The following is a 27,030-nucleotide window of genomic DNA, read 5'->3' as shown; positions in this document are numbered from 1 at the left end:
TGAAGGATGAGATGGAATAATTACAAATCCCGCAGCCCACCCAAAGCATGTACTTCTGTGATAACATTTATGGGACCGTTGAGGTGAATCTGCTCTCTCATCACTGCAGATTATAAAGACTGGATCTACTTGTTGTTTTATGTAGCAACTATAATAAAATATGGCCATCTGCCAGGACTCTAAGGATGACTTACATTTAGCAGTAGGGACAATATATCTTAACACTGTAAAAATGTTTAGCTTAATAATTTTACTTATTAATCTTCAAATCTGTTAAGATTTGCTTAATTCATGGCAGAAACAGAAGAAGATTTTTACAAGGTAACACTAATTAGTTTCTGTTTTAAACCCCCCATTGTTGGTTAAATCTTGGTGAGGATAAAATGATGACAGATTTATTTTATCAGTTCGCTTTATTCTCATAGTACTTAACTGCTGATTTGAGTATTTCGAATGAAAAGTTAGAGTGCGTGAGAGAATCTCATTCCCATCTCGGTCAGTACATATTTTACTCTACACTTTAGAACTCAGATAAGTTCCCCACACTAGAAATGTATTCCATAAGCCAACTTTAAAATTTCTCAGTTTAAGTACACTTTTCAGGAATTTCATGAGCAAATGTGCTCCTGCTGAAGGTACATCAAGTGGCAGTGTAAAGTGGTCAGGGCCCTTAGAGGTAGAGGCAAAAATGTGGCTGGTGGACTGACTACGTGGTGGACAGTGGACTTAATTAGCATTCTTTGTTTTTCCACATAAGGGGATAGCATTTATTTTAATTTAACTCGCATTTCATTTTAGACCAGTTACTTATGACTGAACCTTTATAATAGCTCCCAGGGTTTAAGTAGATGCAGTTGACATCAGTGAATTTTGTTTGGCAGTGTTTGATAGGATGTCTATGAAATAGTTTTGAAGGACTTTGGATATGATTTAACTTAAGCTCTGTTGCTCATATAAATTAGAGCCCATCTCAAAGACCCTAATTTGTAAAGAAAATAGAGAAGTTTATACTTGATTTTGATTTGGGAAATTACATAAAGATTAAAAGACATCTCAATTTCCTGCTTCAAGGGAATTCAGAAGTGAAATATAAATCTCAGTGGAAAATGGTAATATTTTTGTATTCCATATATTCCATATTCCATTTTCTTGAACCTTGAGTGTTACTTTTTTTTTTTCCAGTTTCTTTATTGTGGTAAAATACACACAAAATATGCTGTTGTAGCCCTTTCTAAATGTATAGTTGAGTAATATTAAGTCCATTCATATTGTTGTACAACCATCACCACCGTCCATCTGTAGGACACTCTTTCATCTTGTAAAACTGAACCTCTGTACCCATTGCACAGCGACTCCTGTTCCTACTTCCTCGCAGCCGGGTGCCCACCATTCGGCTTTCTGTCTCTGAATTTGATTATTCTAGTATTCTCAGATAAGTGGAATCATACAGTATTTACCTTTTAATGAGTGACTTATTTGAGTGGTAATCTTTTTTCCTTACGTTTTCAGTAACAGTTCTAATTTCTTACTTGTTTTTCAGTAGGTTAATTGAGGGAGAGGGGAAAGCCTTTTGGGAGCAAGTTGTGTAAGAAAGACCTGTTTATTATTGGCCTTTTGATAAACAGTAGCTCTTGTTTGACTTGTGCAAAAAAGCATCTTGTAACTTCTCAGCAGAACAGGTTGGTGAAGCTCTAGCAAGTTTGTACAGCCTTGGGCTTTATGGCAACGTTGTGTGAAAACAGTGAGGTAGATTTCTCACAACTGCATATACCACAATTTGAGCAGTAAGGAAAATAACCTCTAATATCTCACTTATGTTTGTTGCTGTTGTTTATATTTTTAGCCAGAAACAATTTCAGCATTCACTTCTGATCCAGCACTTCTGTCATTTGCTGAATATTTCTGCAAACCAACTGTGAACATGGGTCAGGTATGTGTATCATATGTTTTGCTCAGCTGCCAGACTACAATGGTACTATATTTATCTGTGGACACGACCACAATATCCATACCTATCTTTGAGGTTGATGACATGCCTTGGGTACATTGGATGATTTTTGCTTGGCAGATACAGATTTTTCATAGTCTAAAATTATTAAATTCAGTAACTTACTACCTTGATAGAAGAAACAACTTAAAATTCTAAGACATTAATTTCAATACTTTCTTATGTGCATTCTTGTACTGACTGATATTTTCACTGTTTACTGTCTCTTATTTTTACATAATTTTACTGTTTGCTTATAACTTTTTTTCTGTTGGTCATAAAACTGTTGCTCTCTTCAGGATTCAAAGGGTGCCCAGCAGATCTTTTATTTAATCCAAAGCTTGGATGTAGGAATTTTATATCTGGGATTGATGGCCGGTTCCCTATAAGTGTGTGTAGCTCCGGGAAAATTTTTCAACTTCTCCAAAATGCAGTTTCCTTGTTTCTGAAAGTGGGATTATGATAGAACCTACCTGACGTTGTTGTTTTGAGGGTAAAGTGAGATAATCGTAACCCCTTTAACTTACTGAATCTTGACTATTTATTAGACGCTTTGCTCAGTATTTTATGTAATTTTCTTATTGGATTCTGACTCTGAGGGTAGGTACTTCGTCATTCCAGGTTTACAGATGAGGAAACTGCCACTCAGATATCACATACTAAGACTGCACAGCTAGTAGTAAGGGCTGGGCATGCACTCAAGGCCGCAGGTCTCTGATGAAAGGCCGTGCCTGCCCTTGAGCCTAGCTGGATTTGATTGTGCTGCCTCCTCCGTACCTGCTCTGCTCAGTGTTTGTATTACATCTTTGTGGATGCTGGGTTTTCTTTTTGCATCTTGCTCTTGCCAGCCTAACCCAGGGCCCATCTCTGTGGTGTCCCGTCTGCTCATTTTACCCCCGCTGATCCTTCCTCTCCTCACAACGCTTACATACATAACTGTCCTTTGGGACTCAATTTTACTATATTTTGATGATGGTTAGTGTTGCATTCACTATGATTTTATAAAGAGATAGCTGTTTTAGCCTACGTATTATTGACTGTAGAGCTTAAGAATGGGCCGTAGTAGTTGCTATACAGTGTTGAATTGATTTCAGAATATACATTGATGTGCTACAAAAAGTTTCTGATTTTCCACAGAAACAGGAAATTCTGGATCTGTTTTCTTCAGTACTGTATGAATGTGTTACTCAGGAGACCCCAGAGATGTTGCCTGCATACATAGCAATGGATCAGGTATGGTTCAAAAAAACAGTCCAATTCTGATGACATTTATACTGTATTTTAAATAACGTACTTAACAATGAGGTAAGATTCCCTGTGTGTCCATCTTTTTGTTTCTCATTTGCTTTTAGAAATTCAGAAAAGGAAACCCTGTAAAACTTGACAGCTCTCTACATAACAAAAAAAGTTTAGAATTTATAATGACAGGAATGACTCCTGGTGGGCTGTCTTACTCCAGGGTTCCCATTCTCCCCTTTTCTCTTTTCCCTTGACTAGTGGAGGAAGAGCACGTTCCCTCCCTTTCCCCCCTAGCATCCTTGGGTGGTGTCTTGCCTCCTTCTTGACAAAGCCTCTTCATGGAAAAGATATGCAAATGAGCAGTAAGTGAACAAACAATGCCCTAGTGATGGCAGTAATGTGAAATTACGCCTGCGTGATTAAGCTTGCAAGAGGTTATAGTATTAGTATGTAGTGATTTAGAAAGCTGGAGTTCATTTTTAAATTTCTTTTGTGTTATTGCTGTTCTAGAAGAGCCTAAAAGTGGTAATACAGAAAATGATGCTTCACTGCTTCCCTAAAGGATCAGGCCAATTTATTCACTTTGGGTTATTAGTAATACATATGACTTTTTAATAGTATCATACCTTTCAGACCCCAAATTGCAGTTAAGCTTAGCCAGTAGTTTTCTAACTTCAGTTTATATGAGGAATCTTATAAATACGGATCTTCAGATCCCATTCTGTATCATGTGCTGAATCAGAATTTCTGGGATGAGGTCCAGGGCTGTGATTTTAAACAATTCTTTAAGTGAATGTGACATGATCGGTTCATAGATAAGCATGTGGGACTCAGTATCTAAAGCCAAAGGAAGTAATCTCTAATGGCAAAATAATCTTTATTGAAAAGTAGGAAAATGACATTAGGGAGGGGAGAATGCCCCAAAACCTGAAGATCACATTCTTTTGAGTAATATTCATAATTAAAAGGCAAGTTCTAATTTACCCAGATAATTTAACCAGAATGGCAATATTGTCTGGTATCCATCCACATTTTTTTAATTGGAAAGTATGATTGTGTGATGTCCACGCTGACATTGCTTCTCACAGGGTCTCTCTATATAGCAGCCAAGTAATGAGTTGTGTTTTTCTTTTGTTGGTTGAAAGCATTCCCTTTTTATGCTTTGAACCTTTATCCCTTCAGGGTCATGGGCAGGTGTCTACAGAACATCCCTGCTAGTTGCAGGCATGGTGACTTTGCAGATGGATCCCAAGAGCAGTATTATCAGTATATTGTTTTGCTTTGTGACCCCTGGGATCCCCGGCCAAGTCATCGTAGCGGGTCTTCATTTTTCAGAGCCGTTGAGCCAAGAGTGAGCTCATTTGCCTTTGTTGCTTTTACCTAAAAGCTGTTTATGTGGGGAGCGTATCGAAGAGAGTGGGCATGTATCTGCACCCAGTGGAGGGCTCCTCTGTGGGGCCGACTGCATCAAAACATGGAATGGATTCCCCTTTGCCCTTTATTGATCTATGAGCCATATTTTAAAAATACTCTGTTATACAACTCTGAGGAAGAGACAGAGCAATTTCACTCTTTCATTAAGTGGACTGCTGTTCCTTTCTTCTCTTTGAGGCTATGAGAAGACTAGGAAGAAGAGAGATGTCTGAGACATCTGAACTTTGGCAGATAAAGTTGGTGTTAGAGTTTTTCAGCTCCAGGAGCCATCAGGAGCGGCTGCAGAATCACCCTAAGCGGGGGCTTTTTATGAACTCTGAGTTCCTCCCTGTTGTAAAGTGCACTATTGATAATACTCTGGACCAGTGGCTACAAGGTAATAATAGCATTGTGCCTGGTGCTTTTTTATCTTTTATTTTTTAATTTTTTAAAATTCTTTATTTAAATTCAATTTATTTCACATATAGTGTATTATTAGCTTGAGGGGTAGAATTTAGTGATTCATCAGTTGCATATAATACCCAGTGCTCATCACATCAAGTGCCGTCCTTAACGTCCATCACCCAATCACCCCATCCCCCCACCCTCCTCCCCTCCAGCAACCTTCAGTTTGTTTCCTAGAGTTAAGTGTCTCTTAAGGTTTGTCTCCCTCTCTATTTTCATCTTACTTTATTTTTCCTTTCCTTCCCATATGTTCCATCTGTTTTGTTTCTTAAGTTCTGCATATGAGTGAAATCATATGGTATTTGTGTTTCTCTGACTTACTTCACTTAGCATAATATCCTCTAGTTCTACCATGTTATTGCAGAAGGCAAGATTTCATTCTTTTTGATGGCTGAGTAATATTCCATGGTGTGGAATACACACACCCCCACATCTTCATCCATTCATCTGTCGATGGACATCTGGGCTCTTTCCGTATTTTGGCTATTGTGGACATTGCTGCTATAAACGTTGGGGTCCATGTGCCCCTTCAAATCAATATGTTTGTATCCTTTGGATAAATACCTAGTAGTGTAATTGCTGGGTCGTAGGGCAGTTCTATTTTTTAACTTTTTGAGGAACCTCCATACTGTTTTCCAGAGTACCTGGTGCTTTTTAGATACACCGAGACTCAGGTTTTTCTGTTGTAACGTTTTCTTTCGGTGCTAAGCAAGATTAATCTGAATATAAGCTAGAATGGCTATAGATGTAATGTTTTCAGTTAGGCGAATTGGACTCTGCTTATTTACTTCAACTTCTATAAAAAATGTATTTAACTATGCTTAATACACCGTAAAAATGTATACATACATATATATACATATATATGTATACATGTATATATACATACATTTATATATACACACACACATATACATACATATATATATATATATTTTTTTAAATACCACTTGACCCTTAGGAACTTGTTTTATATTTTCGAGCACCAGATCCTGTTTCTTTTCCAGTGCCTCTCTGCTATTTCTTAGGGGTGTGGCCTATCACCTAGCTGTTTTTTCCCCTTTTTTGTACCTCCACCCTGTGTACACTGAAAACTTGATGTGTGCTTAGAGTGAATGTTTGTTTTACCAGCTCTGTGAGTCATTCAGTGGGAACCTGGGACATCGTGTGACTATGGCTTGGAAGTACAGACTTGTGATGGCAGGGGAATTGTGAAGTTACTCCTAATAGTGTAGAAGTAATTGTGCCTTACGTGAGGCAAATGATGGGCCTTTTGATTTTTGGAAATGTGTCTAATGTGTGATATATGTCTGAAATCGATTTTTAGCCAACAAGTGATCTTTCTATTCTCTTCAGTTCCTTCAAATAACTTCTGATACATATCTGATAGCAACCTGTTTGGGGGGGGCAGAGGGAGAGGGAGAGAGAGAGAATCTCAAGCAGACTTCCCGCTGAGTGTGGAGCCCCAAATGGGGCTCAGTCTTATGACCCTGAGGTCATGACCTGAGCTGACATCAAGAGTCGGATGCTTAACTAAATGAGCCACCTAGGCTCCCCTCCCTGCACATTTCTTTCTTTCTTTCTTTCTTTTTTTTTTTTTTTAAAGATTTTATTTATTTATTTGACTGAGAGAGAGGCAGCCAGTGAGAGAGGGAACACAAGCAGGGGGAGTGGGAGAGGAAGAAGCAGGCTCCCAGTGGGGCAGGGAACCTGACGTGGGGCTCCATCCCAGGACCCTGGGATCACGCCCTGAGCTGAAGGCAGACACTTCACCGACAGAGCCACCCAGGGGCCCCCTCCCTGCACATTTCTTAATTGAATCTTTTTTTCTGTTGAGTTGAGTTTTTTTATGTATTTTGAATATATGATTTGCAGATTTTTTAATTTAGTAGGTTGTCTTTTCATTTTTTTGATTGTTTCCTTTGCTGTACAGAAACTTTTTATGTAGTCCTACTTAATTCTGCTTTTGTTGCCTTTGTTTTTGGAGTCAGTTCCAAAAATTCAAAACCAAAGAATGATGTCAAGGATCTTATTGCCTGTGTTTTCTTCTTGGAGTTTTATGGTTTCAGGTCTCACAGTCAGGTTGTTAATCCATTTTGACTTATTTTTTGTGTATAGTGTAAGATGGTCCAGTTTCATTCTTTTGCATGTGGCTGTCCAGTTTTCCCATCCCCATCTGTTGAAGAGACTATCCTTTCCTCACTGTATATTCTTGACTCCTTTGTTGTAAATTAATTAACCTTATATGTGTGTGTTTATTTCTGGGCTCTCTGTTCTGTTCCATTCATGTATGTGCATTTATGCTGATACCAACTATTTGGTTACTATAGCTTTGTAGTATAGCTTGAAATCTTCCTTTCCAGTTTACATGCCTTTTATTTCTTTTTCCTGCCTAGTTGTTGTGGCTAGGACTTCCACTACTATGTTGAATAAAAATGGCAAGAGTGGGCATCCTTGTCGTGTTCTTTGTCTTAGAAGAAAAGCTGTTAGCTTTTCATAGTTGAGTATGATGTTAACTATGGCTTTGTCACATATGGCCTTTATTATGTTGAGGTACATTTCTTCTAGATCCACTTTGTTGAGTGTTTTTATCATAAATGGATGTTGAATTTTGTTAAATGCTTTTTCTGTATCTGTTGAGATAATCATGTGATTTTTATCCTTTTTTTTAAAATTTGAAGTAGTTTATTGATTAATATTAGATGTAATAATGTTTAAAATGTTTTAAAGATGAACAGTTTTAAAGTAACAGAAAAATCAGAATAAATGAGAATATTCTACATTTGGAATAGGGAAATAATGATTTCCTCTTAGTTTATTAATTATTGCTTCATTATCTTTTGTTCTGTTATTGTGTTATATCACTTTGATTTGCAGATGTTGAACCATCTTTGCATTCCTGGAATAAATCCGACTTGTGTGGTTTGTGCGATCCTTTTAAAGTATTGTGTTTTGTTGTTGTTGTTGTTGTTGTTTTGAGGAACTAAAAAAGAATTTGTTTATTGAGGGCAAGAGGATGCAAACAATATAAAAATCAGAAGTTTATCTAGCTTTCACTGACTTTTCTTTCTCTGCTTGTCAAATGGTGGATATTACTTGTACATTTTCTGAGGGTCCTGATTTGTTCATGGAATCCTTTATATAGGGGGCAGCTCTGGGGCAGATTCCTTAAGAGACCCTTAAGAAACTCCTTAAGAGACCCTTTGGGAAAACTCTCATTGGGCCAGAGTGTTGCTCAGTGCGTCCTACTTCTTTCTCTTCTGCTTCATGTCTACTACAGAATATTCATTGCATGCGATGGTGAGCCCAGGAATTAGTGAAAAGAAGCTCTGGAAGTCTGCTTTGCCATCTCGGCACTGGTCCGTGTCCTTCATTATTTTTCCACAGCCAGAGGGTCTTTTCGATTTCCAAAAATCCAGGGAACTGCTTTTCCATGAGTGCTCTCAGGTCGTCCTTTGTTAAGTAGACTTCATCCCTAGCAGACTTGTGGAACATGAACGTCATGGTTTCCATGGCATGTTCTATTTCAGATAGCCTTTTGATGAGGTCTTTTGAAACCTTGGCCCCTTTTGATGTATTGTTGAATTCAGTTTGCTAATATTTTGTTGAGGATTTTTGCATCTATGTTCATCAGGGATATTAGTCTGTAATTTTCTTTTTCTTTCTTTCTTTTTTTTTTTTTTTTTTTTTTTTGTAGTGTCCTTGTCTGGTTTTGGTGTTAATGCTGGCCTTGTAAAATGAGTTTGAATTTATTCTCCAATTTTTGGGAAGAATTTGAGAAAGATATGTGTTAATTTTCTTTGAATGTTTGGTAGAGTTCACGAGTGAAGCCATCTGGTCCTGGACTTTGCTTATTGGGAGCTTTTAGATTACCAATTCAGTCTCTTTACTAGTAATCAGTCTATTCAGATTTTCTATTTTGTCATCTCTCAGTCTTTTTTTTTTTTTTTAAGATTTTATTTATTTGACAGAGAGAAAGACAGCCAGCGAGAGAGGGAACACAAGCAGGGGGAGTGGGAGAGGAAGAAGCAGGCTCCCAGCGGAGGAGCCTGATGTGGGGCTGGATCCCAGGGATCCAGGATCACGCCCTGAGCCAAAGGCAGACACTTAATGACTGTGCCACCCAGGCGCCCCCTGTCATCTCTCAGTCTTAGAAGGAATATATTTCTAGGACTTTACCCTTTACCCATTTCTTCTAGGTGGTCTCATTTGTTGTTGTGTAGTTATTCATAGTAGTCTCTTATGATTGTATTTTCTTTGCTATCAGTTGTAATTTCTCCCTTCTCTCATGGAGCTGTTAAATATGTTGCTTTCCCTCCCTAGAACCTTTTTTCTTTCATTCTCTGCCTACTCAATTTATATTCATTCTTACAGCCCTAATTTAAGTGCCCCCTTCTTGTAGGCCTTCTAAGACCACACTACTTCAGGCAACTTTCCTGCCATTTTTATTTCTTTCTCCCTCCCTCCCTTTTCCCCTTCCCCTCCTCCTTCCTCTCCCTCAACTTTTATGTATCAAAATGCCTTTGTCTACAATAGAGGACCTAACTCAACCTGGTTTAAACAATAAGGACACATTATTGGAATAGGTAAGGTGGTCTAAGGGTCATCTTATTTTAGTGCCTTCAGCTCCATTGCTCTGAGGTTCCATTATTTACGCTCTGTGCCATGGCTTTATTCTCAGAGTGCTTTTTCTCATGATAATAAAATGGCTGTCCTTGCCTCAAGCTTGGAAGAATATAGTTGCTTCTAGGAGCTTTGCCATAATAATGAGGAAGTTTCTTTCTCAGAAGCCTCTAGCAGATGTGTTGTCAAGCATCTCCTCATGTTCTCTGGCTAGAATTGGAACTCATACACATTCCTTAGTCAGTCCCTGGGGAAGAAAATGTCTCTTACTGAGTAGCGTAGGTGTGCCAGTTCCTGAACCAGTCACTGTGTTGAGAATGGGATTGCCTTGATTTCCTGGACTAGTGGTTCTCAAAGTGCAGTCTCTGGAGCAGCAGCAGCATCACCTGAGAACTTGTTAGAAATGTAATTTTTCTGGGCCGCCTGGGTGGCTCAGTCGTTAAGCATTTGCCTTTGGCTCAGGTCGTGATCCCAGTGTTCTGGGATCGAGCCCCACATCGGGCTCCCTGTTCAGCGGGAAGCCTGCTTCTCCCTCTCCCACTCCCCTTGCTTGTGTTCCCTTTTTCACTGCCCTTCTCTTGTCAAATAAATAAATAAAATCTAAAAAAAAAAAAAGTACTTTTTCTGACCCCATCCAAATAACTTTGGGAATGGGGCCCACTCATCTGTTTTAATCAACTTTCTCACGTGATTCTGGTGTGCCTTAAAGTTTGAGAAAGTCTGGCTAATAGTAATGAGGATCCAGTTCTGGAGCTGAAGTCAGTCCCCTCAAATGTTATATACTGCAGGGAAGAAGGGTCGTAAAATGGGTGTTTGGAGAGACAGCCTCAGTGACCATTACCTCTTTATAGCACTCATCACAATTTCTAATTATGCATTTGTTTGTATCTTTATTTGTGTAATGTCTCTGTCCCTTACAACACTTCATACTCTTTGGTGACAGGTACTCTGTCTGGTTTACCACCGTAGCCCTAATGCCTAGCATAGTACCTGTCTGGTGTATGGTAAGTGCTTAATGAGTTCTGGATGAGAAAACAAGTTGCTTCAGTTCTGTGTTTCTCTCACAGCTGGGGGTGATGTGTGTGTGCACGCCTACCTCAGTGGGCAGCTCTTTGAGGAATCTCAGCTGAGCATGCTGGCTTGTTTCCTTGTCTACCACTCAGTACCAGCTCCATGGCACCTGCCGTCTATAGGACTAGAAGGTAATTGCAGATCTAAATCCTCTTCAGTACCTGTATTATTGACTCACTTATTTTCTTAAGGTTCTTGGTAGGAGGCATTTCTAGTGAGTTATTTTCTCTAGTTATGTTTGGTTTTCATTCATGTTTGGGTGTTATGGTTGAGAACTTTTTCTAAAAAGACTATCTGAACTTTATACATGCATAAACTTTTATTTACATTCAGAAAAGAATGGGTTCTTCTTCATAGAGCCCCAAACACCAGTATATACTAATAAATTAAGTGGTTACATTATTTTTCTTTCTTAATTTTTATTAGTCATTTTTATTTTTCTTTATTTTCTGGGTTTTTAGTTTGGATGTTTCTTTTTAATCACATAATCTTAATTTCTAATATTATAAAGCTTTAAAATGACCAGGTACCTGATTTTGTATGAATTTGAATGTTTTTGTAATACAGAGTTTAAAATATTAGCACCTCACTGTATGTTTCAGAATATGTAATCAGATATGGAGTTTGCCCAGTAACCTGAATGATAAAATATAATTAATTCTAAGCACCTTTATTATTATCACTTTCAAATTTCTGCTTATTAATTGAGGATTTAAAAATTGTTTCTAAGAAGAGCAAAAATTGCTCCATTTAATCATTTAAAATTTAATAACATTACTAGTTTATTGCTGTTTTGAAAACCTCAGAAAAAAATGCACTATCTAGAGACTTCTGGTTATAGCCATGATGGAATTGCTTATATTGGACTGACTCTCTTACAAAAACAAATATAAAAAGTTTGACAAACTACATAAAAGAGCTATTTAAAGGAATTGGTAGCAACCATGCTGGCCAGACTTGACTGAGGGGCCACGATCCCCATGAGAAGGGAAGCATAATGAGGAAACTCCGTATTTACCCTGGCTTTCTCCCAAAGGCATTTGCCAGTTCATAGCACAAGAAGTAGAGTCCCAGCAAAAGGCAGTGGTGCTGCTGGGCAGAGTAACCAGAGGTTGGGTTAACGATTGCCTGAGAATCTAGAACTCGAGCTAGATCCCTGGTAGGAGGGAATAATAGGAATAGTAACTCAAAAACCTGGACATACTCTTTCCTCGAGACACATACCAAATCTTACACATGCACAGGATGAGACTTCAAGAAATCTAGCAGAAGCTGGGAGACTAAAAATGTGAGCAAAGATTTCAGCAACAACGTAGTTCCAAGGAGACAAAGGGTAGAGTTCCAGGGCTGCCAAGAAGTGAAGTGGCTCTGATAAGCATCCCAGCCATTCTGATGAAATCACAGCAGGACCAAGCCCTAGGAGTAAAGGTAAAAGGTGAAGCGGACAAGACCTAAAGTTAGCCTCAAGCAGAACACAGGAGATCTGTTTGCATTCTGTCTGCCTTATAGAAGAAACCATAACCTTCTTAAGAGGAACAGACTATATCCTGAACCTTTATGCTTTTTAATACACAGTATCTAATGTTGAATCAAAAATTACAAGACATAACAACAACAACAAAAAGGTAACAGAAACTGACTTATATGTGATCTAGATATTAGTTACTAGATTTGAACTTAAAATAACTATAACTAATATTTCCAAGAAAATAGATGAAAAGATAGAGAATTTCACCAGAAATCTGGAATCAATAAGAAAGAGTTAAGTGGAAATTCTAGAACTGAAAAATATAACTGAAATTAAGAATTCAGTGTATGGATTAAGTAGTGTATCAGACACAGCAGGTAAATGAGCCAGAAGGCAGGTACGTAAAAGTAAACAAATTGAGCACAGAGAGAAGATGATTGAAAATACAGAAAAGGAACATGGTGGAACATGGTGAAAAAGTCAAACATGCAAATGGTTGAGATCCCAGAATAAGAGGAGAGAGAAAATGAGATAGAAGCAATGTTTGAAGACACTGAGGCTGAGAATTTTGAAAAATGGAGAATGGACATCAACTTATAGTGAACCCTAAGTGATAAATATGAAGAAAACCACACATAGTCACGTAATGGTCAAACTACTAAAAATAAAAGAGGAAACAATTTTCAAGCATAGACTTCCATTTCCAGCTAGGGTGGGGTAACGGATCTGATTTACTATCCTGCTTGGAACCAAAAAAACTGGACAATGCATATGAAGCAGTGGCTTTTGATACATTGTATATTAGGCAGTGAAGAACAGTGATCCCTGAGAGATGAAGAACAACGAGATAAGCCCTATGATTGCCCCAGCTTATAACCTTGAGAGGTCCCAGACTGTGGGGAGGAAACGAGAACCTAAAGGGAGCCTGGGAGACTCTGTGAGTGATGGTGATGTTGCTGAGAGTACAGGGACACCAGAGGAGCTAGAGTTTACAAGATTAAATGCCAGAGAGGGTAGAGCTACACAAAGAGAATGTCAGGCATCTGCAGAGGGTCCCCCTCAACTATCAGAAGAGTGCTTACTGGTCAGCACATGCATGTGAAGAAACTGAGGTTGGGGGAAGAACTGTCTACGTGGATTAGAGGACACATTACCAGTTGCTTACACAGGTTCAGGAATAGTGCCTCTTGCCACAACTTCATAATTTAAGGGGCCATAGATACTCAGAATGGTCTTGCTCTAGTAATGGGAAGTATTTGGCTCTAGACTAAATTGACCTGAATGTATTCAGGCCCTACCAGCAACTCTTAAAAGCATGGCACAAAAGGATCAAACTGTTTTTTCAAGAAATATAATTCTAGAACAAAGCTCAAGAACATAGAAATACAGAAATATCTAGCACCTAACAAGGTAAAATTCACAATATCTGGTATACAAAGAAACAGGAAAATAGGACCTATAATGAGATAAAAAATAATTACAACTGACCTGGAATTAACACAGATGTTTGAATTAGCAGACAAGGACATTAAGACAGTTATTATAACTCTGTTCTGTATTTCAGAACATTAAGAGACATGGAAGATATAAAGAGACTGTAATTGAACTTTTTGAGATGAAGAATGCAATGTTTGAGATGAAGAGTACACTGAATGGGATTAATGGGCAGATTAGACATTCCATAATAAAAAATTAGCAAGCTTGAAGACATAGCAATAGAAACTGTCTAAAATTAGTTGCAAGAGTAAAAGAAGGAAAAAAGAGGAACAGAGCATTAGTGAAGTAAGCTGTGGAACGTAAGGCACCTATTTTACATGTGATTGGAGTCCCTGAAAAAGAGAGAAATTGAAGGGGGCAGGGAGTGCAACAGAAAAAAATATACGAAGAAATGGCTGGAAGTTTTCCAAATTTGTTGAAAACTGTAAATCCACAGATTGAAGAAATTCAGTGAATCCCAAGCATGAGAAATGTGAATAAAGTTACATTAAGGCACATCATAACCAGATTGCCCAGAACTGGTGGTGAAAAAGTCTTAAAAGCAGCTAGAGGAAAAAGACATGTTATACACAGATAAAAATAAGAGTGACTGTATTTCTCGTAGGAAGCAATGTAAGTGATAGATTAGTGGAGTAAAGGATTCAGGAAAAGAAAATATGTTAGAATTTTATACCCAGCAAAAATATCTTTCAAAACAAACGACCATGAAATAAAGCCTTCTCCAGACACACAAAAGCTGACAGAATTCACCACCAGCACACCCACACTATTGGAAATGTTGTCTACTTAAGTCCTTTGGGCAGAGGGAAAATAATATGAGATGGAGATAGGGGGCTTCACAAAGGAATGCAGAACACTGGAAATGGTAGTGGCATGGGTTTATTTATGCAAGGTTTTTATTGCTTTTAAAAATACTTTTTTAGGGGCGCCTGGGTGGCACAGTCGTTAAGCGTCTGCCTTCGGCTCAGGGCGTGATCCCGGCGTTCTGGGATCGAGCCCCATATCAGGTTCCTCCGCTAGGAGCCTGCTTCTTCCTCTCCCACTCCCCCTACTTGTGTTCCCTCTCTCGCTGGCTGTCTCTCTCTCTGTCAAATAAATAAATAAATCTAAAAAAAAATAAAATAAATACTTTTTTAAAGACCATTGACAATAAAAATAATAACACTGTACTATGGAGTTTATAAAACATGAAAAGTGAAAAGTATGACAACACTAGCTCAAAGGCTGGGAAGGGAGAAAGGGAAGTACTGTTGGAAGGCCCTTATGCTAATATGTGAAGTAGTATAATCTCACATGAGGGTCTTCTTTGATAATTTAAAGGTGTATGCTGGAAGTCATAAAGCAATTACTAAAGTAAGAAAACAGAGTCAGAACGTACTGCAACAGAACAACTACAGTGGAATCATAAGAAATCATAAAAAGTAATCCAAAAGAGACAGAAAAAGAGGACAGTGGGGAACAGAGCACAGATGGAACAAATAGAAAACCAAGAGCAAGATGATATGTTTAAACCTAACCATTTCAATATCACATTGAATGTAAATGGTCTGTTAGATTCCACAGTGTATTAGTATGTTGGAGTTGTTTCATATCATCCTGGATGTTTTTATTCTCTGTGCTTGGGTTTTAGCAAGGTCTGGGGAACACCATAGAATAACAATTAAATAGGAAATGTGTCTTAATTTCTGTTGAGGTTTATTAAACATTTAGTTCAGCTGACTGGCAGAGGCCAATCAATAAAAGGAAATACTTAGGAGAAATAGTTGCCTCCCTCATATTCTGTGTAGCAAAGCTCTTTCTTGTGTTAGTTGTACCTTAATCAGAAAGCCACTTGATCACATTGTGAGATTTTTCTCTGTTCATCTTCATGAGATCCTGTGATCATGTCCCCTCTGCTGTCTGCATGTCTGCTAGGATGCTTGCTGTGGCCTAGAGTCACAGGGAGCACATACATGCATGTATATTGGGGCTAGGAGAGAGGGAGTAGTGCACAGTTGTATGTGGTGGGATGGAGGCAAAAAGGAAGATGATGCTTAATAGGATCTTCAGGCTAGACCCTTCTACTTCCTTTAGAGCAGTGGTTCTTGACCTTGGCTGTGCACCAGAATCACCCGGGCAGCCTTCAGACCTCCAGATGTCCAGGCTGTAGTCCACATGAATTATGCTGGAATCTTGGTGGGACCACGGTTGAGAACCTTTGCTTCTTAGAGGTTGAGGCATTAGGTTAATTTAGATTAACTTGTATTTCTCATTTTAAGCCTGTGGGTTTTTTTTAGATACGTATTGGAGTGTATAGATTATGGTAGTTGAAAGTAGACAGGCATGTTTATTAATTATATGTAAGTAATAGATAATTAAATATTAATAGTTTCAGATGTAGTTACAGGTCACTTTCTGATGTACAGAATGGAAACATTTGCATTTTTATATCAAATTATTTTTTACAGTGCATTTGGGAAATTCATAATTTAAATATTATCTTTGGGAAGCTGTTTTCAAAGGGAAGAATGTCAGCTTTAAATGTGATTGTGTATCTGAAGCTTCCTTGAAAGGGGTGTACAGCTGAATTTATTTAGAAGTGTGACTTTTCCCCCCCATTTCCATTTCTTTAGGGAACACAAGCTTTGCTGAACTCCTCTTCAAATTTAAACAGCTGAAAATGCCAGTGCGAGCTTTACTAAGATTGGCTCCTTTGCTTCTTGGAAATCCACAGCCAATGGTTATGTGATCATGTCTGGTGGTAAACCTACCCTGAAACGTGACTTCTGCACAAAAACATGACCAAACAACAAAGCTAAAGAAACGTTTATAAGTTTTATAATACAACTAGGGGGAAATGAGCTGCACAAACCTCAATGTATTTTAAAATCCAAGTGTTTTAAATATTCCAGAGGCTCTGTTGCTGTCAGCATTAACATTATATGATCTATAAAAGTGAGTTAAAATTTACTTTTGTAAATAAAGTTTTTTGGTTTGTTTTCAAAGCTCTTGATTATTTTAGTTTGGGATTGCAGAGAGTAGAGCAGTGGGGGCTGGGGTGGATATTCATTTTTAAAGTCTTTCAACTATGGTGATTCTGATGAAGTGACTATGTTCAAATTTGCAAGGTTTTTAAAAAACTCCGTCATCAAGTTTTATTTTCTGCAGCAAGAAAATGGCTTTTAGCATCTCCTAAGATGTTGCAGTTTTCCTGTCTAAAATTAGTGTGTACTTTCTGTGGCAGTGCCAGGCATCCTCGTGGTATGAGCAGTCACCTTCAACAGGAGGACATTTACACCCTAATGAAGAATCGCTCAACGCGAAGCCTGCTCTAAGTGGAGAAAATATGCAGTTTCCAGTATAGAGAGGTCTTCAGAAATTGCATTTAAAAATAAATGATGGTTCATTTCCACCCAAGATTTAGAGAATGTATCAAGAGTTTGTAGACTAAATAACAATGAAAGATATTCACATACAGATGCCTCCAGCTTCAGATTTCCCATACAGGAAGAAGAAAACTCCCTGCTGTCCAGATCCTGACATGTGCCTTATGCTTCCGGAATGGCTAGTGGGACCCTGAACTGGTAGAAACAGCAAGATCCATTCAGTGATTTCACATTTCCACATCCTGAATTTTGCTGTTTAGCTTTCAGTGTAAAAATCAAAGCAAATAGAAATGTTTCCATTGAGATTTTGTCAAAAACCCGTGTGGCATTTGCTTCTGCGGGGGGTTGGGGGGGTGGGGCACGCCTCTAGAGACGATGGGTTCTCTCTAGACTCAGTATTCCAGCTGCATGCTTGTCCCAGGGACTTGTTCCTGCATGTACAGCATAGGCAAGATGTGGCTGCCTGGGAGGGTGAAATGTGCTTCCCTTTCACACTTAGCTAGCTTTTCTTATAATTAAAACTAAAAGAAAAAAATTAAAATGGTAGATGATAGAAATTCCATTTGAATTTAGATTTAAAGAACTCAGTATCTGGGCAACTGTTGCTGTCTTCAGTCTCAGTTGTTTATAATTTGTATTCTTTTCTCTGAAGGAGAACTTGAGAGACCATTGCTTGCACACTATGTATTCTCATATATGAAGGAGAACAGTCATTAGAATGTTGTCAACAAAAGCAAAAATCAGGCTTTCTAAGAGAGAGGGCAGAATAAAATATTGCAGATGGCCTGGACACAGCATTGTCTTTATAGTTTGGACCTAGTGTTTAGGTACAGGGAGTAAAGAGGGTATTCTGGGCAGTCTTTTGAGCAGACATGCTAGGATCATCAAATAAATTCTAGTTATTTATGGTTCTCAAAAAATTGGGAGAGTAGCTCTCACCAGAATATTTCAGCCTCCTCAAAGTTAAGACAAGAGCTGGAGAAGTGCTTCCAGCTCCTAAGGGTTTTGGCCCAGAAATGGCACATGTCACTTCCAGTCATAGCCTGTTGGCAGGAAGTAGTCAAATTGCTCAACCTCGTGACCCTACTCTTCCATGTGTCCATGAAGGGGAGAAGAACCGGACACTGGTGAGTACTAGTTGCTTAATGTCTGTCATAATATGGTTCCTAACGTATACTGCGTTCATCTTTTCTACTTTATACAGCTATAAATGCTTCCATAGATGGACATAATTAAATAGTAGTTACACACACGCATACTCAGAGAGATTATTGTCTCCTGGGGCGGGGGGTGCTGATATCTGTGCCCCTCCTTTGAGTAAGGTGTCGTGTGAAGAGGTGAAGGCCTGAACTTGTGGGCAGCTCTGAGGCATGGATGCCAGACCCTAGCAAGAGTGTCCATTGGGTTAAGCCCTGCAGAGCTTTCCTCAGTGCTGCCCAATCTTGAGTAAGGCCACTTTTTTTACCCTTTGTCTAGAAACCAGCTGACTTCATAGCTTATGGTGATCCCCACTCAGAGATCTGACAGCCCAGAGGAAGCAAGGAGGAGGGGGCTTCTCATCTCTCAGCTTGATGGTCAGTGCACAGACCCACTCGGTGGGAGGCCTGGGTGCCTGCTGGGCACAGGCCAGAGTTTGGGAGCCAGGATTCTGAGTAGAAGCCCCAGCATGTGGAGCCAAGGCAGGAATTGCCAGAGGAGTGGATTGTGTGTGCACCATGGATTCTGAGGAAAGCCACGTGAAAGCCCAGTCCGAGGACAGGAATAGACCAAAGTCAGGAAAGGATGCTGGACAGCTGAGTGAAGCTGAAGGCCACGGACCAATTTGAGATCCAAACCAGGAAGACTTGGTTGGCAGCACACAGACTTAACATGCCTCTGGTTGGGGGCTCGTCTTCTGGGTTCCACCATCCTCATACCACATTTTGTAGGAAATGCCTAGTTGTATGAAGAGCTCTCCAATTCAGCTATGGGGGAGGGGACAGGATTTGGTCCCCTTTGTAACCCCAATGTCTGCAGTATTCAACCAGCAGTGGAAGGAAGCAGAGGGGAGGTTAGAGGGGAAGCTACTAAGAAGGTGTACCCAGGCTAGAGGCCTCTGTTAGCAGTCACCCTGCGGATACTCATGTAGTTTACACAGGTTCCCAGGTGACTGGCTTTTTCCTGCTTGCCAGGGCCAGCCAGGTTTCCCCAACTCTGAAATACATTACTTCTCATTAGTCACAAGCTGTGGGGAAGGTTTTTTTGCTAAATTGAAAGAAAAGCCCCTAAAGCCATATCCTAACTTTTTGCTTGTGGATAAGGATGGACTTGCCTGTTGGCCATCCTCTTGCTTTGCTCCATGTTCTGTCCTTGAAAGAAAGGGAGGCCGGGATGGGGAGTAGGCGTTGTTACCCCAGGTAGCAGGACCTTCAGTCTTCAGGCAGCTGCATAAAAGGTCATCACTGGACGATCTCTCTGGCCCTCTTTCTACAGCTGAGACCCCTGAGGCTTAGGGAGGGAGGTGGCTGGCCCAAGGCTGCACTGCTCCCGTCACAACCCCTAACAAGCCTGGGCTTTCAGACCATACTGCTTCAAACCCCCGAATCTGGTTCATTATTGCCTCTCTTAGTGTAGGAAATGCTGAGAAAGAGGCAGATTAATGTAAATTAGGAGGACGTTGCACCGCCGAGTTTGTGGACCCTGCCCTTCTCTGTGCATCTTTAGAAAAACAAAGACCTTTGTGTAGTTTCTTGGAGTTAGATTGAGTTAGTCTCTGTGCTGCTTTCTTGGTCATATAATCACTATCTTAATTTAAAATGTCTTTTAGCTAAAGATATTTCTTCCTGTTCTGTGGTACATTATAACATGAAATAGGAAATTTGGAAAAAAATTTATACTAGGTTCAATAAAATCAGTGAAAATCTATGAATAACTGCATGTTCATAATTTCCACCGCTTGTACTCCAATACTTAGGTGTGCGATCTGTTGCCTTGTCTCTATAGTTAATAGATCCATCTCTGGTCTTAAATTTAGGTATGCTGCCTTGTGGGAGCTGTAGTCCATGGGCTTCCAGAACCCAGACGTGCTAGATCGTGATCTGGGTAATCATGTCACTGGCAGGACTTACCACAGGGACAGTGTTTGGAAGCTAGTTAGTGCTACCCACGTTCTTTCATTTGTCTTGTGTTCATATTCGTGCCTATTTTTCATTTAATCAAGACTTCTGTTTGCTTACTGTGTACCATTCCAGAGACTAAGAAGATAGTCTCATCAACTGGAAATGTGGGTAAATATACACAGCTCTTCAACTGTTGAAGGAAGAATCATTAGCAAATCCATTGTAATTAACATCCCTAGCTGCAGAATCTCTGTCCAGTAAGATCTAGATGAGAGGAGCCCTGACCCCCACTTTATGAAATTTTTGCAAAACCCCAGAGGGCGGTATGGGTGCTGTCCAGTGTCATCTTGCTCCAGACTCCCTCTCTGCTTCTTTAATCTGTGGGTCATCTCACTGTGCCCTCTGCCTGGGCTGGATGTCACCTCAGTATCTTCACCCCGTCGTCCTCTCTTTGCTCAGCCTCCAGCTGTTTCCCGTGTGAGGCCAGGTAAGAGTGTGCCACTGTGAGAAGCCAGTGAGAGATGCGCATGCGAGGCCTTGAGGTGGAGACGGCGGCCAAGCCGTTACTCTCCTTCACTGGTCACGGGCGGGCAGGAGGGCAGATGGCATGCACCTGGCTGCGGGAAGCTACCGCCAGCTGTGACAGGTGCCCCCCACCCACGGGTTCTGTAGTTTTGCAGGGGCTTCTCAGCCTGCTGCTCCCCAAACATTTCCATCTACTCCCCTTCATCAACACCCTTTCTGCTTGAGTCCCTTAGCAAACGCTGCGCTGTTATGTGAGACACAATGACCCAGGTGTGAACTTAGCCCCATCCCCAAGTCCTGTAAAAACCACTCACCACCACTTGGTTTCCCCTGGTTTTGCTCATGGAATTTCCAGCCCCTTGGCTATCTCTTGAGCTCCCAGTGCTGTTCACTTCCTTTTCCATGATCAAACCCTCAGGTGTGCTCTGATACTCCCAAGATTTTGTGACAGTCCTGTAATCCATGTACCAACTCATCTGGATGCTACCAACCTCAGGCCACAGAGGCAGTGACCCCCCTGAGTGGCCTCGGGTTTCTCCATAATGCACTGAGAGGACTCACTGACTAAGAAGAACACAGTCTTTATCAGCTGAGTAAGTGGAACGACGTGGGTTGGCCCCGTATTGTGCCAAACTTCCCCGGGAAGTCACTAGATGCATGAGTGAGGAGAGAAACCACCTCTTAGCTTAAGTGTTTCTACCTTGGCCTTCAGGGGCTGGAAAGACTAGGTGTCACAGACAGGAAGTACTGTGATTATTTGCAACTGGAAAGTTCCAGAGGACTCAAGAAAATGCTAAGCCCTCATGGGATGGAGAGGGTTGAAGAGCAACTGTACTGCTTCCCGAAAGGAGTCAGCTTTTTACAAGACTGAATATTCTATCTGGGCTTGACTGTGAGGTTCCTGGGAACCTTGTAGTTATAAGAAGTTTCGAGGCAAATCAGGCATTTCCATGGGAAATAGTGGTGAAGGGCTAGACAGTTTCTAATTACCTCTTACTCCCTCTCTTGTTTCAGCCTTAGACCCACACATCAGTGAGCTCCGTGCCTCCCTCTAGTCTGTGGCTGGAATTCCCCAGCATTGCTTCATTCTGTTCTAGCAGAGTGTCAGGAAGGGCTCCAAGGACCACTGTCCCCAAGATGCTGATTGTCTAGGATGGGCTGGCCACATCCTGTATCCTTTCTCCTCACGTGTTTCTCCCCTTCCTGTCTCCTCCTCTTTTCCTTACCATCTTCTAGCTGTTTCTTTGGCCTCCCCAGTGATCCAGACCTCTTCCCAGACTTTCGGTTTCTTCTCCCTCTGCCTGTTCTCAGTCTCCACAGAGGCTCCTGCTCTGGTCTCTTGGCTCCTTTGGTCCCCCCTCCATGTTACTACTACATCTTTCCAGGTTACCCAGGGGTCAGGGCCTTTGCTGGCTGACCCCCACTGGAAGGTGGGGAAGCCATTCAGACTGCCGTAGTCCTGGTTGTCCCTGCACCCTCCTTCCTGAAGGCCTGAGGAAAACTGGAGGCCCAGTGCTGTCCCTCTGTGGCTCCCGGAGCCTGGGAAGGAGGCAGCGGCTTGGTGTTGGGGCAGGGGGAGGCAGGGGATGGGCGGGAGCTACAAGAAAAGAAAGCGAGGTCAGCGCAGAAGGCAAACTCCCAAGTGAGGAAGTTCTGAGCACCTCACCACAGGTGCGTGTGGGAAAGGGGCTCAGGCAAAATCAGCTGCCACCCTCATTGCTTGTGTAAGTGACCAGATCCAAGAGCGGCCCCTGTAACCACTATTTGTCTCTTTTTTTTATTGTGGTGATAATGCAATTTTCTTTGGAATTTGAGATTCTGGCATATATAGTAGCTGTTGGTCCTCAAATAAGAAGCCTGTGGATGAATTAAACTTTATCCCAAACTTGGTTTATCACAGAACACACTTGACCTTCTTTTTCCTAGGGTCAGAATAGGCTCCATCACACCCTGCAAAGAGGCGGGGGTGGCTCAGTTTACAAGGTTTTTCTGGTATAGCTGCCTCCCCCAGGCAAAGGGTTCCTTCTGCATTTCACCAAAGGTTTCCCCCAATTTCAAGTAAACGCAAATATAAAAACCAAATTTAAACAAAAGAAAACACATTCTAAAGAGTTCGTGATGCTGGTTAAGCAGTCATTTTCTATAAATGTGTCATCTATTATGTGCTTCCTCCCAGTTCTCCAGGTGCTTGTGCCCCTTTTCCCCCAGCAATCTGATTTTTGCCGAGACCAGGAGCCCTAGGAGCTCCTTCTGCCTGTGACAAGATGAGACTCTGACATATCCTTCAGGGACCCAGCTACTAAGCTTGCTTCATGTGGGAGCAAAACACATACCACTTTTGATGAATGCTGAAATTAATCTCTCTTCCCTCCCAAGAGCCACCAAGGTAACAGCCCCCTTTCCAGAAAGGGTGACTTCAGTGTCTTCCATTTATTTGTTTGAAATTTTCAACTCAAATCAAAACCCTACAGAGGTTTTCATTACTTAGATCAGCATTTCCAAGAGTTTTCGTAACAAAATTTTTTGATATGCAAATTGGGATCTGGTGTTGCATACATGATTCCATAGTCAAATTCATTTGGAGAGTTTTGATATAAACACAGGTTATTACTTTCTTTATCATTGGAGTTCACAGAGCCCTTACTGTGCTAATATGCATGAAGGGATGCTGTTCTGTTTCCCCTTCATGCCCGCTAGCCCAGGAGGTGACTGCAGGGGCACAGAAGGTGGGGATGTCCGACCCTGCAGAGCCCCAGAGCACCCACACTCACCTGGACTACCTGCAGCCCCCCGCTCTGTTCCCTGGGGACCTAGGGGGCACACTGGCGCTCCCGACTCCAGACCCAGTGATGTGGGTTCTGGGCCTGGATCTGAAATGGAAACAGCAATGTGAGCACCTGGAGGAAGGGTCCAGCCCCACCACTGGGGTGCGCCCCCTGGCCCTCGTCCCCAACAGACCTCCTCACACAACTCCGGGGTGACCCAGGCTCGGTGCCCCATTGCATGGAAGAACTCCACCTTCAACTTCAGGAACTCCTTGTAGAGGTCCGGCCAGTGCTCCCTGCCCAGCAGGAACTGGAAGATGCTCCGTTTGGATGTGGGGTTGTCCTCCTCCATGTCGGAGGCAATGTAGCTGCCATGGCAAAAGAGGGGAAGCTTGTCAGGCCTGAATGATGGCTGCCAGCCTCAGGCAGTGCAGCGGGGAGAGGCTGCAGAGGTCACACTGGAGGACCCAGGGCCCAGGGCAGTCTATCCAGGAAGGAGGGTCGGGGAAGCCCTATCCGCAGGGAGCCCGGCTCCAGAGAGACAGTAGGACCATCCTCAGGACCAAGCCTGCATGGGCCAGGCCAAGCTTCTGGCTCCCTGCCATTTCCCTGGGGCTTCCTCCCTCAGGTCACTCCGTCTCTGAGCAGCAAGTGATGTTTCTTGGCTACTTTCACGATTTTAGGACCTTACTCATTGCCTTTCCCTCCCCTATGACCGTGTGACCCCCTAAAAGCCTTGTCTGCTCTGTGGCCATGAGGAACCACCAGTTGAAACCCTTGGGCTCATAGGCATGGCCAAGCCATTCTGATGGGGTGGTGAGGCTGTGCGATGGGGGGAGCTGGGCAGAATTGAGAGCAGGTCCCCGAGGAGGCACTCACAGGGCCAGGAAGAAGTGGATCCTGTTGTAGAGGTGTCCAGGCAGCCCTACACGGCCAAAGTATTCCACCACCATGGAAAGCAGGTACTGTGTGGACGCGGAGGGCAGGTGAGGGATAAATAGAGGGGGTGAGAGTGTCTCGCATGGGCCACGGGTCCTGCCCCATCCAACGGCCATGGTGGGAACCCCTCAGGGTGGGCTGTGCTGAGGCCCTTTGACATGTGGAGAGGAATGGACTGGAGGCCAGGATAAGATGCCTGTGGGCAGGGCAGGCCATGGGTGCCATGTCCTTTGCTTCTCTGACCCTGAGAGCAGGTCTCTCCAGGGCCTCTCCCACCTGGCCAGAAATCTGGTTCTCTGTTCCTGCCCCCATGGGGTGGTGACTCTGTGGACCCCTCGGTCCCTCATCGTTTTGGTGCTACAGATACCTTATCAGATACTTTGAGGAAAATGTCAGCTTCCAAGAAGCTCTGGATCACGGGATCCTCTGCAAAGGAAGGGAGAAGTGATGAGGGCCTTGGAGCAGCCCTTCTGGGAGAAACAAGTGAAGGGCTGTGGGACATTGCAGAGGGGAGGAGGAAATCCAGAGCCTCCCCAAGTTCCTTTGTCTCCCAGAAGTGGAGGCAGCCTCCTTTCTGCCAGAAGCGTTGTGAACCTTATTATTTGTGACCACGGCTATTCCTTCCGGGAGGCCTGTGTGGTTGAGTTTCAGCTGTGGGGCATGGATTTCGCTATTGTAATTTAACTTCCATGTGATGGGCGGGGATACATTTGTTGATCACAGAGATGTGACCCGGCCTCAATGCTTAATACATTTGCCTTAAGCCAGAGCTTGGATGTAGCCATGGTCTCTGTGACACCACACCCATCCTTGTCACTTTATCATGCTGTGACCAGTGCAAAGCTTTCTCCCGCCTCCCATTAACTGAGCGCCCTGAGTCTGTGGCAGTCAGTTTGCAGCCCTTAGGGGTGCTGGGCATCCTGCCCTCGTTCTCCTGGATCCCCTTGCTTCCTGCAGATAATGACCTGGCCTCCCCCACTCCCAGAAGGCTCGTCTGGAATTTGAGTTGTCCCCTGGAGGTACGATTTTCCAGGGGAAACCTGATAATGCTGGGTGCTATCTATCTCTCGCTCCTGGCCTGGGACAATGACACTTGCACAGCAGGGAGGATGGAGGAGTCAAGGATCATTCCGTCCTCCTCAACACTTCTCCAGTCAGTCTGGCTCTCTGCGATAGAACTTTCTGTGATGATAACAGTGTTCTAGATCTGCACTGTTCAGTGTGGTAGCCATTAGCCATGTGTGGCATCAAGCTACTGCACACTTGAAATGTGGCTCATGAGACTGAGAAACTGAATTTTTAACTGTAATTTTAAATGAGTTAAATAAGCTTTTAATAGCTACATGTGGCTAATGAACGCTGTATTGGACAATGTGATCTCAGTGCTGTCCCCAAACCTATCACACTAAATCCTGCCTCTGGGCCTGATAGCACCTTCTCAGACAGACTTTCCCTGAGTACCCCACTGCATAGAGCTCCCCTGTCCTTGCTCATGCTCCATCTCCAGGCACTGTTGCCTTTGAAAAACGTTACTTCTCTGCCGTCGTCATGGTTGAGAGCAACTTATTTCTGTATGGGTTTGTTTTTTGTCTCCTCCCACCTTGAACGTAAAGACAGCAAGATCTAGGTTGTCTTTCCATCACTAATCTCTACAATCTTAGTTGGAGGGAATACACAAATGCATCTCAGTGGGCAGAGGATGGACCCCTTGGTTTGTTCCGAAACGTCTTGACCGTGGAGTACTCTTCACTGTAGCCTCCTCGCTCTCCCTCCAAGAACTTGTCTCAGAGAGGAAAAACCTGCCAGCCCCGCCGCAGAAGCAGGGTTGCTCTGTGTCTGTGCCGCCCGGACACCTGACAGCTTAGAGCCCAGGGGGAAGTTTGAGCATGACCCCAGAGCCCCTGCCTCCAAAATGACTCAGCTCAGAGGGGCCCTGAACACTCCACCCGCTCAGAGCACACACCCAGAAGTCGGTAGAATGCTTCTTGGTCTTCAGGACGGTAACTGGGTCTTCTCCTCTTGTTCATCCTGAGTTTTGTTCCCTCAACATGATTGACCGTCCATATGTTCCTCTTCTGTCCCCTCTTCTTCCAGGACCTCAGCTCAGAGATAGCTTCTGAGGTGGTGGAGTTGGAGGCCGGGACGCTGCTCACCTGGGCAGCTGCAGAAACAAAAGATTCTGAGTGAGCCTGAGAAGTGGAGTCCTTGCCTTGCAGCTCGCTCTGAACACTGGACTCAGTCTTGTGCAGACAAGCTGATAAGTGGTCACTCAGCAGTAGTGACACTTCGGTGCAGGGAAGCTGAGGCATACCCGAGGACACATACCTGCCTTGACATCCATCAATTTCCTCCTCTTCCGGCCTCTCATTCTCCTGGCTCTCTGCTTAGGGACAGCCTCTGAAGAGGCAGAACTGGAGGCCAGAGGGCTCCTATTCCGTGGAGCTGCAGAGAGAGAGGACGGACCCCATATCATCATGGCGGGAGGACCCCCTTGGGAAACGCTAGGCTCTTTCCCACTCACCTTGAGAATTTTGCATGTGACATCTGGAGGGATGAGAGAATGATCATCACCCCC

At 42.5% G+C, this 27,030-nt stretch overlaps 2 protein-coding genes and 1 pseudogene across 2 annotated transcripts in view; 1 reads left to right on the top strand and 2 right to left on the bottom strand.

Annotated features, from left to right (window-relative positions):
• ANAPC1 (anaphase promoting complex subunit 1) overlaps positions 1 to 17,157 on the top strand; it is a 94,584-nt gene extending 77,427 nt beyond the window's left edge. Inside the window, exons 44-48 of the mRNA XM_040623197.1 lie at positions 1,844 to 1,930; positions 3,125 to 3,220; positions 4,838 to 5,036; positions 10,795 to 10,929; positions 16,376 to 17,157. Coding sequence (XP_040479131.1) covers positions 1,844 to 1,930; positions 3,125 to 3,220; positions 4,838 to 5,036; positions 10,795 to 10,929; positions 16,376 to 16,491 — 633 coding nt within the window. The 3' untranslated portion in view covers positions 16,492 to 17,157. The remainder of the gene's footprint in view (positions 1 to 1,843; positions 1,931 to 3,124; positions 3,221 to 4,837; positions 5,037 to 10,794; positions 10,930 to 16,375) is intronic.
• LOC103671734 lies at positions 8,146 to 10,712 on the bottom strand (annotated as a pseudogene).
• Positions 17,158 to 23,561: 6,404 nt separating the features above from the next.
• Positions 23,562 to 26,823, bottom strand: LOC103671873 (speedy protein E5-like). Its single transcript, XM_008700530.2, has 6 exons — positions 26,781 to 26,823; positions 26,419 to 26,616; positions 24,823 to 24,881; positions 24,396 to 24,481; positions 23,710 to 23,884; positions 23,562 to 23,621 (listed from the first exon to the last, which is right to left on the bottom strand). Exons 1-6 carry the CDS (start codon positions 26,821 to 26,823, stop codon positions 23,562 to 23,564), a joined length of 621 nt encoding a protein of 206 aa, XP_008698752.2.
• Positions 26,824 to 27,030: the final 207 nt, after the last annotated feature.

The sequence above is a fragment of the Ursus maritimus genome, unplaced genomic scaffold (assembly GCF_017311325.1).
Source record: "Ursus maritimus isolate PB19 unplaced genomic scaffold, ASM1731132v1 scaffold_6, whole genome shotgun sequence".
Classification (NCBI taxonomy): Eukaryota; Metazoa; Chordata; class Mammalia; order Carnivora; family Ursidae; genus Ursus; species Ursus maritimus.
The sequence above is the reverse complement of the archived record's forward strand: the minus strand, read 5'-3'. Positions and strand labels throughout refer to the sequence as shown.

Coding starts and splice junctions, on each gene's coding strand:
- LOC103671873 (XM_008700530.2), bottom strand. CDS start 26,823: ATGAGAGGCCGGAAGAGGAGGAAATTGATGGATGTCAAGGCAG. Junction 26,617..26,780: donor ATTGATGGATGTCAAGGCAG/GTATGTGTCCTC, acceptor TTGTTTCTGCAG/CTGCCCAGGTGAGCAGCGTC. Junction 23,885..24,395: donor ATCCACTTCTTCCTGGCCCT/GTGAGTGCCTCC, acceptor TTGCCATGGCAG/CTACATTGCCTCCGACATGG.